Genomic DNA, 18482 nt, shown 5'->3' with positions numbered 1-18482 from the left:
AAACAGGCCAAGCATCAGGATTGATCGCCAATTGCTACAACAGCCTGCGCACCCCACGCCAAAAAAAAAAAATTCTGCCAATAAGCCCATATCTGCTGTCAGGCAACAAGGCGCTCACCCCTCTCAAGCATGAATAAACACAGGGACTCACATGTCCTGCAGCAGCCGTCCACATAGCTCTGTACCACACCGCCACTCTGCAAGTAGAGAATCTTATATTTCATCTTCTGATCTTGATTGTGACCATGTCTGAACATCTGAACTTGATTTGAGGCACTTTAAATGACAGTTGTGGGTCGACTCCCACTGAGTTTGAATGGGATTAGTTCATTAAGAACACAGCCACGTGTCCAATCATGAAGGTGTGCGCACTTGTGCAATCATATTATCAAAGTCATTATATTTCTTTTCCCAACCATCTCTCAGGTGTGACGGATAAAAATTCACATTTTGCTTGACTTGCTAAAGCCGGTTGTCCCAATACTTTTGTCCATTTTGTCCTCGGTCGCATACCTGAATGCACTCTGTGTCATTGAAAGGTGGGCAAACCACGCTGGAGGCCAGCGCCACGGTTCCCACCGCCGTTTCCAAGCAGTCGTAACGAGTGCAGTTCTCTACCCAGGAGCTCCCCGCCTGCGCACAAACACACCCATTCCACTCATTCCACATTTAAAAAAAAAAAAAAAAAAAAAGAAAATGCAATGTTGTTCAGTTTTTCTTTGCTCTCACGGCAAAAATCTCTGTCGTTCCATTTTCATTGGTGAACAAGCAGGAGACGTTTTTACAGGAGCCGCAGCACACTTGGGGGTCGGTGGAAGATGCGTATACTTGGTTCTGTTGGGAAGAAAAGTACTTAAGCCTTGTGTTTTACCCCTCTTAAATATTGAAGCTGTTCTATGAAAATACATTAAATATACAGTTTATCGTACATACCGGTTCACATTGTTGGGAGCAATTGACCGACGTGATTTCCATGGCGTAGAAGCCCGTGTTTGGATCTCTGCGGTGCAGGCAATGGACAGTGTAGCACAAGGCCTCAAAGTATTGAACAAGGGACTGGCCGGGTCCCAGCACTGTCACCCCTTGGAAAAGACACACTTCCGCTTTCTCTAAAGCCAAACACACACATGCATGAAATCAATAATAACACCATAGGGCAAAAAATCTTTTTTAGCATGTGGGCGGAGATCTCAGGAGAGACTGGCACCACATTGCGCTTGCGTTTCACATACGGCACGTGTGTCGAGGACAGCTACAGTCGCCGCTGCTAAGATCCGGGACCTCGAATAGAACCTCCCCCTGAGAGAGGATAAAAGCCATGACTAAAGCGATTTTGCTGTCTCCGTGTGAACAAAACCAAGCTTTGGAGTTGGTTTTAATAGGGCTTACTTACAAGCTGGCACACTTGGAGAGCACTGTCCTCACATTGACATTCTAGGAGCGAAAGAGGCAAAAGTAGAATGTGTGAGGTTTGGCCACAAAAATAAAGAACAAGCTTGAAATTCAAGTGTTGATGTACCACAGCGTTGCTGCGGACAGCAATAGCCTGGAGGAGTAGTTTCGACCAAAGTAAGACTCGGTGCACAGCTCGTGGATAATTTGGGGCACTTGTTCACATCACACACTACAACACACAAGAAATAAAAAGAAAAGAACATTTTCGTTTATGCCGTATGGCGGCAGCGCTCACCACAAAGGTATTGTGGACAGCAGCTGTGGGTGGTGTTCAGATCCACAGCCAGGATTTCTCCATGCGAGCAGGCTGGCGCAGGTTCCAAGCATGGGTTACACACTGCGCAGACAAAACAAATCATTATATAGTTACACTGCAATAAACAAAGTGAGACAATGTTTTATTAAGTCTTATAATGATTTTTTTTAATTGTGCAAGCAAAAAAAAAAAATGGAGTAAATGTCTCCTTTGAGGTTTTTAATAAATATCCGGCCTACCACAGAGGAAAGAATAGCAGCATAGTTTCTCCTCTCGTATCTCCACTGAAAACTGATCTTCCCTACAGTCAGGGGAAAGGGCGGGTGAACACGCTGCAGGGTCACACTCTGCGGAAGGTGGGTGACAAATTCAACATCGTTTTAAGGACAAAGCATGTCAAACACAATGATGCTTCTTCGCACCGCATCTGTACTCCGGGCAACAGGAGAGGGCGCTGTAACCGATCACCAGTCGGTCGCCGTCGACACAAGCCGGCGCTTCGTTGTCACACATGGTCATGTTGCAATCTGGATGGAAGGGCATGGTGAGAAAACTGTTTCTTTGAGTCATATCATAATAAAACCTCTAATTGTGATTTTTTTTTACACTTGACCTCACCGCAGATCTTCTTGGGACAGCAGGCGCCTTCCTCCAGCACATCCAGCACGTACTCTCCCTGCCTCTCGCACATTGGCGTTGGGACAAAGCCACAGTCGGGCTCCACGGCCAGCACGGAGCCGTTCTCCATGCACTTGTACAGGCAGCAGCCTTGAGCGGAGCCGTTCCAAACCTCGCCCGGGGCCCGGGGCCTGCCTTCGTTGTCAGTGCATGCTATAAAAGCCAGATGGGAATTCACAGAGGAGCAAAGTGGTCTTTTCCAGGTTTTTTTTGGTGGTTGCCTCTGGCTCAAAACGTTCTGACATCTCCATGATCAGCATCATGATCAGAAAGCCATCTACAAACTGCAGGCTGGTGCACTACGCCACTCCCAAATCAAAATGTACCCCCAAGATGACAGAAAATGTTTTTTGTCTTTCACTGCGACTCACCGCAGCGATCCTCAGTCACGCAGTGCGGGGAATCGGCTCGATGCAAGAGGGTCCCGCTCCGGCAAACACACTCCTCCCGGACAAAGGGGCAAGCTGTCTCTTCGTAGTAGTCCTTGTTCAGACAGGTGATGCTGGCGCAGGTGTTCACGCAAGGACGGTACTCCTTACCGGGTGGGCACCGCAGAGCTGCCGGAGGAATGTTGATCTTTGACCATGCTTGCAACGCAATTTACAAATCAATTTCCCACATTGAAATTAATTGAAATATTATGATTCAGCCCTTCTTATAAAAACGTGCCAGTGTGTCTTCTCACGGCAGAAATGGTGTCGTCTCCAGCTGACACACACTTGGTGTGTGTAGCAGACAGCCACGTACGCCGCCAGGAAGTCACACTGGTGGTCCTTGTAGTGCAGGTCGCCCGCCCACATGATGTCACAGAAGTGATCCGGGGGCACCTGCAAAACACACATAAGCGATGTCAAATTCATGTGTTCTTTTTTAACTGCTGCGCATTAAGATTGATGACACACCTTGTTATGGCACGGTGTAAATGCTCTCTGATGGAGCATGGAGAGACAGCTGGAGCAGTCCCCGATGGTGCAGTTGTCGCCGACCCTGCGAGTGTGCTCGCTTTCGTCGGGCACGGGGAGCCTCCAAGCCTGCAGGAGGAGCATCATGTCTCCCACCTCTCTCACCACCGTGCCATTGGGCAACTTCAGGTCATTCTCCGGGTTGCCGTCGCAGCAACCTGCCATGACGGGTTGACAAGGGGGTCATATCCAAATGTCAGCTCGTGTTGATTCCCCCGTTAGGCCTTTGCTGCCACTCACCGCAAAGACCTCGAGTTGGGACAGATGCTGCGTTTGGGATGGTGTACTGCATCACTATGATCCCTGTGCTGTGATACCACTGAATGCTGATGTGGCCAGGTGTTTTGATAAGATACATAGTGCCAGTGTCTTCCACGTGAAGAGAGTGGAGTGAAAATGGCAGCCTGGTGGGCCTGTAGTTCACGGTCACCTAAACATGCACATAAAGGAGCATCTTCATAAAATGCAATACTTTATTTTTTATATTTTCCATGACAAATTGCAAATTGGGAATCTTCAAATGGAATAAAGTGAATTTTAAAATCAGAGGGTCACCTTTCGATCCAGTCGATTGAGAATAATACGGTCAGTAGAGGTTGTGATATTTAATTTCTTCAAACACAGACCAGATGTTCCACCTGTTGGACTCTGCGGGGAAAAGAAAATGAAAGCATATTTTAGAAAACAAACAAACAAACAAAGCAATCGTAATGGAACAAAGCTGTGCATGTACCACTCACAGGTCTTCTGATTGAGTTGGCGCTCTGGAAGCAAAACAAAAAACAACCTAAGAATAATAATCCAGACTGTCGCAAAAAACATGAGAATTTGAAATATGAATATAGGATTGACTACTTAGACAACTCCAATTATATAGAGTACATGTTGAAAAAAAGAAAGATTTGTCTTTAGAAATTTGTATTTATTCAAGGACTGTAGATCTTTATATCTGACTTTACAAAGTTTTGCAAATGTCATCACCCCAGCCTGTGAACAACTATGTATTTAAAACTAAGTGTTTAAAATTGTAAAAAAAAATAATAATATGTCACCTTTAAAATTTGTAATGTTTTTATGAGACTATGACATGATGTGGAAGGTTCATTGCGAACAATTACTGAATTTATGTTATGTATTACCTGGCTGGTTGGACATTTCTCTACCGTGCCAATAATGGTTTCTCCCGGCAGCTTAACCAGGATGTAGGAGCCGTTATCATACAAGGCCACATTATTGCCATCGAACGTGATCAGGCGCAGGTCAGACATCACAGAGCAACGACCTGGCAAAAGAGCCGCTCTTGATCATCCGTCTTGTTAAATCTGCACCGTCGGTGTACGGTATATCAATGAGCGACGACGCGGCTTACAAGGGCAACGCCACTGTGGGCAGCAGGGGTCCGTGTTGATGAGGACAGGCAGGCCTAGCAGGCTGCATCGAGGTCGGGTGGTGTTGGAGCGGCAATGCAGGGATGCGTTGTAAAGCAGCAGCTGCCCGTTGAAACAAATGAGCTCCGCGCACTCGTTGATACGGTGGACGTATGGAGGCTGAAGGGAAATGCGGCAAAGGTGTATGGACAATTAAAATAGGAGAGGAAAGAACAGAGATTTTTTTTTTAGAGATCAAAGTGCAACCGCTACCGCAGGGGGTCTTCAGTTTACAGTGTTTTTCATTTTAATATTTACTAGAATGAGGCAGTATGCTATACACTACCAAATAGGACAAGATTGAATAGGACAGTACTGAGGTAGTCAGTCAGGCAGGAGGGGACGAAATGAAGAGGGTTCGTCAGTCAGGCAATTCCTGTGAAGAGGGTAGGTGAGAAGTAGCAAATATGACAAGACCACGGGATAGGAGAGAATAGGGCAGGGGTAGGGAGCCAGGAAAGTGAGAAGGGAAACAACAGGACAGGACAGGACAGGACAGGACAGGACAGCTCCATCTTGATTCTAAGGAGGATTGTGACTATTTTGTGTCTCCAAATACAACCAAGAAAATCATCACACTGTGTGTGGCCGTGCTGGTAGATGTCGTAACACTTACAGTACAGGGTGTTGTGGGCATTAAGAATGGAGAGGTGGTCAACGCCTCCTCTTCTGTCTGGAAGGTATCTTGACTTGTCGATACTTCTGCAGTCACTGGCTCGGTGCCACTTGGCATGGAGGTTGCCTCGGTGGGCTGAGTTTGAGGAGGAGTAGATGTGGTCATGGCACTAGTTCCAGGGGAGATGACAGAAGGTGGCGTCACCGAGGTTGATGGCGCCGTAACGCTAGCGGTGGGAGTAGCTGGAGGAGTTGAAATGAGGGGCGATGTGGGAGCAGTTGAGGGTGTTTGAGTTGGTGTGAGGGGGGTTGTAGTGCTGGGGATCCCTGGCGGAGATGGACTGAAAGTAGTGGCGACGGTGGACGGCCTGATGGTGGTTGAAGATGTTGTGAGGACCCGAGTGGTGCTCGTTGTGGTTGTCGTACGCCTCGTTGTTGAAAGTGTTGCCGGTGGCGATGTTGTCGTTACGTCGGGCCGTGTCACAAACGCAAAGGGGGTGGGAGTCGGGGGAAGAGTCACGCCTGAAAAGGACAAGTGATATCACAAATAGTTTTGAAGAGTTGTCAAATCTCACTGAAATGGTCAAATTCAAAGTTTGCCCAGCACCCCAAAACGGATTGTTCAACTTGAGATGTTCCATTGAAAGCATTACTCACAATCCTCCAAGTAGACGCATCTGCTCGTGACTTCATCGAGGACCATGTTCTTGGGACATCGTGGGAAACAGCCCTCAACCCTGTGACGATTAAAATCTCGTTAAAATACAGTGGAGCGTGCGTCATGAGAGGCGGAGCTCTTACAGAGGCAGAAAGTTGCAGCGTGTAGCATCTGGGTCAGTGCAAGTGCGCACGCAAGGGCTGGCGCAGGCTAGATAGCGCCACTCACACATCATCCGGTAGGGGATGACAAAATGAGTCTCTGCATGAAGAGAGCAGCAAATTGGTTAGTGCTGATGTGTGTGTATATATATAAATGCAGAGCAGCCAAACTGGAGTCCACGACGATAACTTGGGGGTACATCCATCAATAAATTATATGTTGTGGCATTTTACAAAAAGTGCAAGGCAATATATGGGGACTGAACCAATTATTTGTTCCTATCTTTGCTTTGGGCCAATTTAAAGTTCTCATATCATAGTGACTTGACACAAACCTTTTTCTTCACTATTCTAAATTATTATATAAATGATGTGAGTAATTGATCTTAGTCAGAAATCCCATCATTCTATTGATGTAGGTAACATAAATGAACTCGTCTTAAGAACTCGATGGGGTTTTTCAAGGCGAGCTCTGTTTATTGGTTTTCATAACAATCTTGTCAAAAGAAATGTTGATGTGAATTACATTGAGTTTGGTTCAGTTTCTTTCTATTAAAGAGCTCATAAATAATTTGGTTGAGCTTTTTAGAAATAATGTCATTTGAGTAAATAACTCTCATGCGTTTTGAGTCGTTCTAATAAAAGAGGTCCTTGTTTAACTCTCTCTCCTGAAAAGGATACCTGGACCAAAAAAAGTTTAGTAACCCCTGACATCGAGGACTATTTCCAGCAAAGAGTGTTACAGACATGTTCCACACCTTCGAGTATGAAGCTGCTGCTGGCTTTGAAAGCGCCAGAGGTGTCATATCTCAGAGCTCGAGCGGCGGTGCGTGTCAGGGTCAGAAAGATCCCCGGTTGGTTGGCGAGTTCAAACGAGGTGTGACCGGGGAGAAACAGCCCCTGATGCTGGATGAATGTCGCCCGCCGTCTGAAATCTTCCCCTCGACTCCAGCGCTCCAGCTGGACACATCGTTTCCCCGACACCACAATGAAGAAATTGGGTCTCTCCGCTGACTCTAGTGACACCACAGGGACGCCTGGGGAGATAGACATGCGAGTGTTTCGGCTTTTAATATTCTCCCCTCCGTCGTTTCTTCCCATGTTCCACTTTGGACGTTAGACTATAGTAGAACCTGCTTACGTGACGTCCTATTCCTGTGCAGGCCTGCTGTGACCATAAAGTTGAAGAGGAGGCCCCGGGCGGGCGAATGGCCTGACGCGTCTCTCACCAAAGGAAACACTGATCCACTGGTGCGATTCACTCCAATCATTGTGTTATTGTGGACAGCGCTCACTAAGGAATACGGGCCGTCGCCAAGAGCTAAGATGCACATAACAGGAGTGTATCCCAAAGGAAGGAAGGAAGAGCCGCGATTACATTTATTTATATGGATTTACCTTGGTTGTAGTATTCACAATCCTGGGCTGAAATGAAGAAAAATTTCGAGACATGGTTGACAATCATCATGTGATTTGTAGGAGTGTGTGTTTATAAACTCACGACACACAGAGGGCGACCTCCAGTGTATGGCGATGCCGTGCTGGCAACATTTGTGGGCATAGGCGGCGATGGATGTGCACAGACACTCGCAGTCGCCCCCCCGGTCGCAGTTGCAAGTGTCAGTTAGGCAATTTCTGTAGAACCAGGACACATCCACCTACAGGGGAGGCAAGTCATGTTCATGAAGATCACCGCATTGGACAGAAACACTCTCACTAGTATGAAGTAATGAGGTTTCTGTTTACTTGCTACTTTGAATTTTTTTTTCTCTGTAAATCATGTTGCGATGCATTTTTAATGTATGAAACATTTTGTAGATAAAATCTGATTGTTTGTTTGAAATGATTGATTGACTCATGCAAGTGGAACCATCCCTCTGTCTCCATTGGGGTAAATGATAGAAGGGAGGCCTTGTTTAGAGGAGTTGTCAATAATTCAGATCAGCGATGAGATATCAGTACAAAGAATTGTGGGTCGGCACAGAAGGGATCGGGTAACCAATATGACAGAGTCAATATGCCTGCGCGAAAAATTGCCTTAGTTCAAAGGACAGCTCAACTCAACTGTGAAAAAATAAGAAAAAGTATGTGAACACTTTCTAATTCTTTGTTTTGGTAAATATTCTCTTTTTGTATTTTGATTCGTTATTAACTTCCTTTTTCTTTAAGTATGTCAGGCTCACACAAGCATCATATGATGTGCACTACATGATCAATCATCTTCTAATCAGCATCTGGGCATTCTTCAATTATATGTGCTCATCTCTACTAAGCACTGTAATACATCAACCCTTCTGGGCTTTGTGCTTTGTTGTGGAGCTGTGGTCTCATGTGCGCAAATATAGGACTCCATCTACTGGCCACACATGTAAAAACCGTACATTAACTTCAATCTGTGCGTGTGAGATTATTTGAGTCAAAATACTAATTTACAGTTACTACTGCATCCCTACTCACCACATTATGACATGATGCAAAAACCTCGCTGTAGAGGAGCGCGCATTCCCTCTTGGCGTACGGCTGTCTCCCCAAGTCAGCTTCGCACGGTCGCTCTACAACGTAGTCACTTTGGCACTACACATACGCAAGGGGCAAGAATGATGGAAAGCAAGATAGCGAGTGGGGTGTGTCTGTGGGGTAATACAAACGTGAGAGTTCGTACCTGTCCCAGCGCCCAGCTATCGCCAAAGCTCTGCGCGTTGTTAACCTCCATGTGGCTGGACGTGGTCATGTCGTTAACAGTCACGCCATCGAAATTTCCACAAAGTCCGCTGAGAAGACCCTGGAGGAAAAAAATTTGCTTTAAAGGGGAAATAGAATGGAAAATGTCATTTTTAACGGATACATAAAGTTGGCTGTCAAATGAAAATAAACATGTTTTGGTAGCCGTCTATTTGTCTGGGCAAGTGCGTCTGTTATGTAACAGTGAGGCTAATTTACTGGCCCCATCCAGAGTTTGTCTGCCCTAAATGTAGCTAGGCTGGATCACGCTGTGGAGGAAAAGGCTTGATAGCCCCACTGACTGACTGCCAATAAAATGCCTTCCCCAGGTCCCAACGATGGGATGCAGGAGCAGTCAGAGGGACTATGAAATCTGTCCTAATTTAAAATGATTGACAGCTGCAAACCTTCCACCGAGGCCCGGCTCTGATGTGCACCGTTGTCTTACGGTCCCAGAGGATGGTCAAGTCCTGATCGGGGAAGTGGACCACGGTGTAGAAGCCGGCTTTCCACAGATTGAACACCGACTCTCGACCCACCACAGTGGATGGGCTCTGCATGGGAAAGTGACAATCACATGTCTTCTTTGCATAGATTTGAATTTTTTTTTTTTTTATGAGTTTGTGTGAGCGTGTACAGGATTGCCAGAGTTGTCCGTGAAGTAGATCTTGGTAAGTCCCACATGTATGACCAGTGTTTTCATGCACACAATGCCACTCTCATAGCAGTCCTTATTTTGGGCAACAATGGATACTTCAGTTTCTCCTGAACTCTGCGCAAAGGATGAAGGTCATTCATTAACAAAATCCCCTTTGAGAAATCACCTAACATTGACATTTGGATTCTACACACTCAGGAAATACTGCAGCGTAATTAAACTGCTAGGACCCACTCTGTTCGGGACCGCACGGTGGTCTGCAGATCTGTCAGGTCTCAATCGGCACGCCTGTTCCAGCCATTCTAATTCTATATCCCTGGGAGCATATGAGCCCTGAGGTTTGGGCTGAACACTGGTTTCTTTGTCGTGCTAAATTCTTGCCTAGCTTTACCAAGGCACAAAACAAAGGAGTACACTCATACACACGCCTTTACCTACTCTGATTAAAAAGAGAAAAAAAAACAGAGACTTGGCTGCTCTTTATCAGAGTAAAATCACCTTTGGTCAAAACCGGTGAGCGATGCTACGACTTCCTTAAAGTGGTACTAAAAATGTACTTTTCAAGGACGCGTATACAAATCTTTGGCTCGCTGTAATCAAGTGTGAAATTAAAACAGCTAATTATTTTGCTATCCGACTATTTCTGAAAATGTCTCAGAGCAAGCCATTCTGCAATTTACCGGTTCGGAACCACATCCCAATGTCGTAGAATGCACTTTTCAAATGGCAAAGGCCGCACTTACTTTGAGCAGGTGGACCTGACAGTCCGAGTGGTAGTCGTACTCCAGGCCGTCGAAGGTGTGGTAATGTCTATCGCTGTGGACGGTACACACAGCTGGACACGGTGAATAACTACAGTTAAAATAGCCACGGTGACACACGCTGAGGAGAATCACACACAAAAAAAAAATCATAAAATAGTGTCATCCATCTACCTCGTACACTTCTACTTCCTTAGTAGGAATTTGCCCTAATGGCAGCGTCAACACAAAATTAGGTATACTGTATACATTTGCACCAGGATATCGAGATTACAAAAATGGATGACTTTTCTGACATTCTGCGGTGCCCCGTTCATTCATCAGGAGAATAATAAAAAGCCAATCCGGGAGGGTCTTTGACATACCATTTATAACAGGACGTTTCCACAGTTTCTCCAGGGAGGTACTCCAGGCCAAGCCAGACACAAGGGCAGTTCTCGGGATAGTAACACTCCCCACGGTGCAGCACTAGCCTGTAAATAGAAGATAGCAAGCATACAAATATATTTTCAGAACCGGATTGTAGTGACACGGATGCATTCTGTGAGGAAGAAAGACAGATATGCGCAACACGGTACTAATATTAGTGTGAAGATCTTGAAGATGAAAGCATACGCAGCATGCTCTCTCTTGATTAAGTACACCGTGGCTTTAATCATTGTAGATGACTACCCACTAATTACGTCTCCATCTCACAGACAGCCTCGGGTTTTTCGTCCTTTTGTGCTCACATCCACTTGCATACATTTGAAAATTAATCTCTTTAATGAGATCATTTTGTCAGCGATTTGCCAAAAGAGCTGAAATTGCGCTAATGTTTTTTTTTTAAATTGTTATTATTTCGACGTACTCGTAAGGACCTTTCTGACACTAATGAATAATTACCCAGGAGGGCAGATGCAGCCCGGGATGCAAGGCGTGTTGGGCGGGCAGGTGACATTCAACATTAGGTTGCGGCACGTCGGTGCGCAGGCCGCGCCGCCTCTCTGTTCGGCGCAACTGTGGTAGACTTTACCCGTGGGGCACTGCCCGATCTCTGGGCTGTCTGGCTCTACACACACAGAGACGTGGGTAAACCAATGCCTCTCTCCTTCTCACCAACTACACTTGGTCATCCTGGGAAAAAAGCTACAGGTCTACGAACATAAGCTTGATTTCAGCCAGGGAGACCTGGCCTGAAACAGCACTTTGTTGTTGGAAGAAACAAGAACTCGAAGGAAGGGGGAGCGCTAATGGAGCGGGGTTACCTTTTTCCTCTGGCACACACTCCAGCTTCCCATTCCTGCACAGGCTGGTAGAAAATGCAGAAAGGAGAGTTTAGCCCAAGAGCATTAATAGTTACACAATTAATGGAGGCAATCATAAAAAAAATCTATTGTTTGTGAATCTTTGCGATATTTGTCAGGACTCGGTCCCATATGGCTCACTGTATTTATTTTTCTAATGTGGCGTGGGTATGCAAGTGGGCGAGCAGCCAAAATGCTTTTCTCCTTTTTTCAAGCACGAAAGCTGTGACTCACCAGGGTCCAGTGGCGCTGAAGACGACCTCGCCTGGTTGAGAAACACCAGCCATGGAGTAGCAGTGGCACTGGGCCCTGCCAGAAACAGAAATTACAAGCTCATGACCATTCCTGATATGAACACATCCTTGTTACTGATGTTGGTTCTTTTTTTTTAGTTTTTACATATACGATGTGGTTTTCCCATGTTTTCAGTTAAATTCCAGGTTATAAATCACAGTAACTTGCAAGCTTATGAGTGCAAACGTTTTATATGAAAATACATTCTGCAAAATTCTTCAACTCTGGTCAGCTGGAAAAAGGCTCCAGCTATTAAGCAAAAGTCCTGCACAAAATATTGGATGTTTTAAATGCTTTGTCATAGTAGTACATTAAAAAACAAAACGTGATTAAAACAGGCGTGTGTTCACATCCTATTTCCACTGGAGACTGGAGAAGTCTTACAGGCGCACGCATCGCTGACGCACGTCGTCATAGTAACTGCCGTCAGGACAGCCACACCCCTCAGCGCAGTCGTCGGGGTGACACATCTCTACGCTGGACACAGCTCGACAGGACCGCCCGCAGGACGACACACAAGAGTGGTACAGCATCCCTCCGAGACAAACCACTCCTAAATGTACACAACCAAGAGGGGAGGGGAGACATGACCTACTTTTTGCGAACAAACAAAAGATCCCATAAGCTCTAATTTAATATTATAATTATGCAGAGATATCATTATCAAATCTCCACAGAGATTAAACTCACTCCAGCGGCTCGCGCAACTCACCGCATTCAGAGACGTGCGCTCGGAAATTAATGTCAACGCCGTGCTTGGAGCAGAGCAGGGCGTAGTGAGCCAGAACCGTGCACAGACAAGTGCTCCCGCAGCGGCAGGCCTGGTAGCGACATTGCTGCCGGTAGACGTTTGGACCAATGTAGCTGTGACACGGGGTGAACACACTCCCCAGGAGCACCTCACATTGGGTAGCATAAAATACTGAAAAGATACACGTGCAATATATAAATATATGTTTAAAAAAGTGCAACAAATGTATTAAAAGATGAAGACAATGTCTGCCGAGTTTCCACTTCAATCAAATTACCATTCTGTAGGTTCACCTCGCACGGATCAACAATGGGCAGGTTAACCGGCGCAACGCAAGCTGAAGAGACCTTCCAAGCGTTTGCATGAAGCTGTGGCGTACCCTCAATCATACCAGCGGGAGACCTAATCACAGTTGGGGAAAAGAATATATACAAAATGAAATAAAAACAGACTTCATTGGCATGTGAAGTGCACACTGACAGGAAGTCATCTCGAAGATTTCCATTCAAGGTCCCGCAGAGTCCGAGCGTCGATCCACGCCAGCGGCTGTCTAGCAGCAGATGGACTCGCCCACCTCGGCCATCGTAATGCAGCCTCAACCCCACCCGTGCCTTCAGTTGGGTGAACACCGAGGTCAGCTTGCGCACGTCTATTGCGTCTACACAAACAAATAAAAAAAAATGAAGGGAAAGTGTTAACTTGATTTAGAACTCTTCTGTTGTATAGTTCAATGTGAGTGAAAGGACCACCATCGATATAAGGCAAGACGGGTGCCGAGTTGACGCCAATCATCACTCCTCCTTCTCTGGTCAGAGTGATCTGACGACCGACGTCCTCCTCCAGTACCAGCGTCACCGACTGAATACACACCTGCTTCTGTTCACATAAAAAGGGAGGTTCAAGAATCATGTATATGTGGACGTACCGTATCAGGGGTCATCGGGAACATAATTCAGGATTACTCTGTATGAAAGTCAAACGGGTTCATTACTGTGCGAGTCGGTCATAAAAAGGTGTATGTGAGAGCGAATCCTGATTTATGTCCCCCAATGGCTCCTCATATGGTGTCGACATCATCTCTTGAGCACCTCAGTGCAGGTCGTGTATTGCAGCGTGACGGTAAATTTGCTGCTCCCGCGGCTCTTTGCCAGGACGTACTGGCATGCGCCCGGTTGGAGAAACATCCTCCCGTCGAAAGTGGTCACAAACACGTCGCCCATCACCGAACACTCGGCTGAGGGTGGGATGGATCCAAGTAGTAAAATAATGGAGTCACCGGTTTGTTGATTTCTTAACAAAAGGTCAGAAAATCTCACCGGTGCAATTGTTTTCGGTGCAGTTCCATACGCCTCCCATGCAGATACTAAAAAAAAGTATTCGTCGTTGAACAGCACGTTGGAGAAATGTATCTTTCTTAATAGAATACATGTCAACGCTCACCATGTATTGCAGCCTTGTCTAAGCACGTGTCCGTGCACGTACGACGAACCGTGGTAAACGCACGGGCACTGAGAAACAGCAATGCATGTTCCATTTTGTAGAATGAGCCCTGACGGAAAACAATTTGGAATTAGTGGCAAGCAAAGGAGTCGATTGATTTTTGTTCCCCCCCCTGGGTAAACACGGCTTGCTCACAGACACAGTTTGTGAAATAGGAAGATTTACTTAGTTGTGCAACTTCACACTTGATGGCTGGGGAGGCACTTCAGAAACTAGCAGTTAACACAAATGACTAAGTTCCTTGTCTTCACTACCATCAGGACAATAGCAGCCGTCCAGGCAATGCAGGTTGGTTCCGAGGCACTCTTTTTCAAAGGTGCAGGTGGGAGGGCAGCAACTGATACAGTCTCTATACACGAAGCTCTCTTCGCAGCCATCATCTACAGATCAAGATTGACACACACATAAAGACACAAAATTAGTCTGAAATACTGTGGAGCATCTTTACTCACTGATGGATGACTCTGAGGTGAGTTAGGAGTGGGAAGTTGTACTGAGAACTTACTGCAAGAGGGAAAGCTATCTCTCCACTCCCTCACTGGGTATCCCACATGAGAGCAGGCCCGGGTGTACTCCACCAAGGCCCTGCAAAATGTCTCCTCATCATCAGCTCTACGATAGAAAAACACTTCAAGTGATGTGGGACTGCAGCCGAGCGATCGCAGTAAACATAGAAAAAGAACAGTGGAGTGACTTACACACAGAGGTCAGACACACAGCTGGCCACAAATGGATTGGGATCAATATTCTCGTGACAGGACAGAAACGGGAAGAAAAGGAGAGCGCTGCATTTCTCGATGGCATCCTGTAGACATGAACGGCATGGCAATCAAGTCAAAAGCCACACAAACCTTTTGGAAGTCAATGGGGTTCTTACGTCTATGTCTGATTCAGAGTCACACGGGCCACTGAAGTCGACGTCCACTGAGGGACAGGCTCGTTCGTGAGGCAGGTCGACTGCCCAGCTGTTAGCAAACACTGCGGGCTCATCGGTCCGTATGCCTGAAATTACGCACGCGTGACATACAGTGCTCATGGATGAGCGGTGATGAAAAGGCACATGGTGGATACTTTTAATAGTCATCAAATTTGATACCAATTGAGCCTGATTTCTGGCTCGTTAGAAAGTGAGGCTTGGAATAACCCCAAAATGGTAGCTTTGAATCAAAATGGCCGACTTTCGACATTATTGTCTCTGACGCACTGACACGAAGCTCCACCCATGTTGGATGGCGGGAGCAAGAATAAAAAAAGTCCAAACAAGCTCTGGGATTCTCACATAATGGTTGCTTCCAACCAAACGTTTGACAAAATACGATAAGTAAATAAAAGAGAATGAGATAGCAGCTCTTACCGCGGGCGGTGGTGAGGTCATCACCCGCAATGTGGTTGAAATTTCCACACAAGCCACAGGGGGATCCCCGGTGCTCCTCGCTCATCTTCAGGTAGATCCCCGAGCCTCCATCCCAGGCCAGTGAGAAGCCAAAAACACTCTTCACCAAGATGTAATCGGCCAGCCGCTCAATAAAAACGCCACCGATAGTGTGAGGCAGGCTGAGTCTGCAAATACACAAAGACGGGAATCCTCAGTTTTGAAAATCCTCTACGAAATAAGCACATGATCATCTCTGCACATCACATACCTGCGTCCTCCCTGGTGGACATAGTATCCGGATATGTGGATCTCTTCTTCATTTGGGAAAAGCAGGCTAAGAGCTCTTGGACATGTATACACACTGTCGTCACACACTCGGCTGTTGTGCACCTGAAGACACGCGCCAGAGAAAGACAAAATTCATGAGGAAGCCAGAATGGACCCAAAATCGTCAGCCATATTATGTTTTTATTTTTTCAAAAGATTTTCTATGAGCTTTCTCTCACCCACACAGTATACTGCGGCGTTGCAGAGTGGCAGTCCTGTGCCAGGATATAGGAACACGTCCCAGGAAAGTAAAAGTAGATCCCATCAAAGGTCTCATAGTGGTGCTGACCCCAGGACCTGCAGATCCCGTCTCTGTCTTGACCCTGGTTTGGTACTGATGGATCAGTTTTAGATTTTAAGACATAAATTCAATTAATAAAATGTGAAAACCATTCTCACTTTTATCTTTGGCTGTCGTTTATTTGAGGAGGGTTATTTTTCCACATCTCGCCCACCTTAAAAGCTCTTTACTGAATCCCCACAGTTTACAATGCTGACATTTCTGGGGGGTCCGAAACCATGAATCGTCTTATCTTCTTAGCAAAGGCCACACTTTTACATCTGATACTTTTTATCTGGAAATGAGTTGATCAAATATACGATTACCCCATCTACACAAACTCAGCTACTTGAGCTATCAACCTTATCTAGCAAAATAATCGACTATAAAGAATTGGGCTTTGGCGGAAAAAAGCACTTTGTTATTGTTAAAAAAAACATATCTGCAAGCTTCAGCTTGGTCCCATATCTCCTTCCAACATGTGCGCGGATCAGATTAAAAACGTCTTTATGACAATTCTCGGTCTGTGCGTGTAGGATAGAAAGCAAGGGATCTGCGGAAATTAATTATGGTGTGGCGCATACATATTTCATGAATACTAGCTAAATAACCAGGGAGTAGCACGTGTGTAGAATAACATATGCAAACCATTTCTTTCAAATTTGGATTAACGATGAAACGACTACAACAAACTAGAGCAGTCCAGTTGGCTTTATTCAACCTCTGTGGAGTTAAGATTCCACCAAAGAATAAATATTTGATAGAGAATGTCACGTTTGTGTTAACACTTTACTCACCAATTTGACAGCGGTCTCCCAGCGCCTGGAACTGGGTACAATCACACACGCCATCGTCCTGACACCAGCCGCCATTGAGACAGCTGCAATATTCTGATGGAGAGAAAAAAAAAAACATGACTATGTTCCTTCCTGTGACATCATCATCATCTTTAAATTGGTGCTCACCTGACGAGGAGTCTCTGGCTGTATAGTTGTGCAAGACACTGCGTGACAGAGTCTCGTCAGCATGGAGCGGTTTGTACGTCTGGTCAGTGGTTTAAATCAGAGATAGTCAAAGTTTTTACACCTCAAAAATACTCGGCCCTCCCACGACCACCATTTTGATCACCAGTAAAATATCGCGGCATGATGGGCCTAAGTGTTCAATAAAAATGCAGCATTCACTGCCTCAAATTATGTTTTTTATTGTTTGAAATAGAGATTGTTCCATTGAGAAAGTATAAATGCGCTTGACGTTACAAAGACAGCCTTGTGTGCCATTTTTTTTTATTTCTGGGCACCCTGACCTGCTCTGGTTCTCTTCGGTGTAGTGTACCAACGTCATCCCAGAGGAGATCCCGTTTCCTTCGAAGTGCATTAGCCCGTCTGCACACATAAAATACACGAACACACACGAGCGGGAAAGAGTGGTGAGAGGGAAGGTTTAAGCGCACTTTACACGCCACCTTATGACATACTGTCTGTCAAACAGGCTGCAAAGAGTGCAAGTGTAATCATCACCGGATTCAAAACAATCACTTGCTGAAAAACATCCTTGAATACCAATATCTTCATCAATAATTTTACTTGTGAATTTTTCTGTTCCAATAAGTAAGAACTGAACACGGAGATGTATATTAATTTTTTGACATACCACATATCATGAACAAACTCTTTTAATTCTTGGATCTTAAACGAAGACCTTTCTATCTGCTTCTGCATTTAAACACAATTTTAACTCATTTTGTGGTGCAATTTTTACTTAAAATATTTTTGTGCTCTCTATCATGTTTATTTGAATGTGTTGGTTTAAAAACAAATGCAGCTGTAATATTTCGGGCATTTCTAAGTCTTATTTTGGGAGAACATACAAACGAAAGAAACCCAGAACCTAACCAAACTAAAAAATGGAAAGAAAATCAAATTTTAATGCAAATATATTTATATAAATACCTTTGTAGCCTTGCTTCTGGACCTGAAGGTCGATTCTGAGCATCTAAGCAAACCAGACAATGATAAGAAAATAAACTTTATAAACTTATAAACAAGTAAAGAAGCATTTTAAAATGGTACCTACCTTTCACTTCTATCTGTGGCATAAATATACAACAGAACGAAAAATGGCAAGTACGGCGGTGACTCGCTGGTGCTTCAACTATTTTATTACACATCGTTTCTAAAGCCTGTATAGTTAAAATAGTTTTGAAAATGTATCATGAAAACTTGTCGAACTTACCCTCAACAAGAAGAAGAAGGAGGAGGTGGGAGAAAGACAACAACATGACAGTAATCCGCCTCACTGTCCGCTTGAGGCTCAT

The 18482-nt window shown here is 45.3% G+C and overlaps 1 protein-coding gene across 1 annotated transcript in view; it reads right to left on the bottom strand.

Moving 5' to 3' along the window:
• Positions 1–18482, bottom strand: part of otogl (otogelin-like) — a 20617-nt gene extending 2135 nt beyond the window's left edge. The window contains exons 1-55 of the mRNA XM_037253298.1: positions 18401–18482; positions 18242–18254; positions 17505–17550; positions 17131–17209; positions 16963–17055; positions 16065–16219; positions 15827–15948; positions 15538–15743; positions 15061–15185; positions 14882–14988; positions 14689–14795; positions 14438–14563; positions 14124–14232; positions 14000–14046; positions 13772–13917; positions 13433–13559; positions 13164–13341; positions 12961–13085; positions 12645–12854; positions 12317–12485; positions 11873–11947; positions 11600–11643; positions 11238–11403; positions 10718–10825; positions 10335–10473; positions 9571–9705; positions 9341–9487; positions 8875–8994; positions 8670–8786; positions 7714–7870; positions 7611–7637; positions 7354–7533; positions 6971–7249; positions 6195–6312; positions 6051–6130; positions 5395–5915; positions 4721–4898; positions 4491–4633; positions 4092–4115; positions 3907–3999; positions 3592–3781; positions 3292–3509; positions 3075–3216; positions 2761–2946; positions 2330–2542; positions 2134–2238; positions 1951–2058; positions 1691–1792; positions 1520–1624; positions 1394–1434; positions 1233–1299; positions 934–1109; positions 730–834; positions 514–633; positions 152–197 (exon numbers count right to left, since the gene is read on the bottom strand). Of these exons, the coding sequence (XP_037109193.1) occupies positions 152–197; positions 514–633; positions 730–834; positions 934–1109; positions 1233–1299; positions 1394–1434; positions 1520–1624; positions 1691–1792; positions 1951–2058; positions 2134–2238; positions 2330–2542; positions 2761–2946; positions 3075–3216; positions 3292–3509; positions 3592–3781; positions 3907–3999; positions 4092–4115; positions 4491–4633; positions 4721–4898; positions 5395–5915; positions 6051–6130; positions 6195–6312; positions 6971–7249; positions 7354–7533; positions 7611–7637; positions 7714–7870; positions 8670–8786; positions 8875–8994; positions 9341–9487; positions 9571–9705; positions 10335–10473; positions 10718–10825; positions 11238–11403; positions 11600–11643; positions 11873–11947; positions 12317–12485; positions 12645–12854; positions 12961–13085; positions 13164–13341; positions 13433–13559; positions 13772–13917; positions 14000–14046; positions 14124–14232; positions 14438–14563; positions 14689–14795; positions 14882–14988; positions 15061–15185; positions 15538–15743; positions 15827–15948; positions 16065–16219; positions 16963–17055; positions 17131–17209; positions 17505–17550; positions 18242–18254; positions 18401–18482 (7147 nt within the window). The remainder of the gene's footprint in view (positions 1–151; positions 198–513; positions 634–729; positions 835–933; positions 1110–1232; positions 1300–1393; positions 1435–1519; positions 1625–1690; positions 1793–1950; positions 2059–2133; positions 2239–2329; positions 2543–2760; positions 2947–3074; positions 3217–3291; positions 3510–3591; positions 3782–3906; positions 4000–4091; positions 4116–4490; positions 4634–4720; positions 4899–5394; positions 5916–6050; positions 6131–6194; positions 6313–6970; positions 7250–7353; positions 7534–7610; positions 7638–7713; positions 7871–8669; positions 8787–8874; positions 8995–9340; positions 9488–9570; positions 9706–10334; positions 10474–10717; positions 10826–11237; positions 11404–11599; positions 11644–11872; positions 11948–12316; positions 12486–12644; positions 12855–12960; positions 13086–13163; positions 13342–13432; positions 13560–13771; positions 13918–13999; positions 14047–14123; positions 14233–14437; positions 14564–14688; positions 14796–14881; positions 14989–15060; positions 15186–15537; positions 15744–15826; positions 15949–16064; positions 16220–16962; positions 17056–17130; positions 17210–17504; positions 17551–18241; positions 18255–18400) is intronic.

The sequence above is a fragment of the Syngnathus acus genome, chromosome 6 (genome assembly GCF_901709675.1).
Source record: "Syngnathus acus chromosome 6, fSynAcu1.2, whole genome shotgun sequence".
Classification (NCBI taxonomy): domain Eukaryota; kingdom Metazoa; phylum Chordata; class Actinopteri; order Syngnathiformes; family Syngnathidae; genus Syngnathus; species Syngnathus acus.
This window is presented reverse-complemented; position numbering and strand designations above follow the sequence as displayed.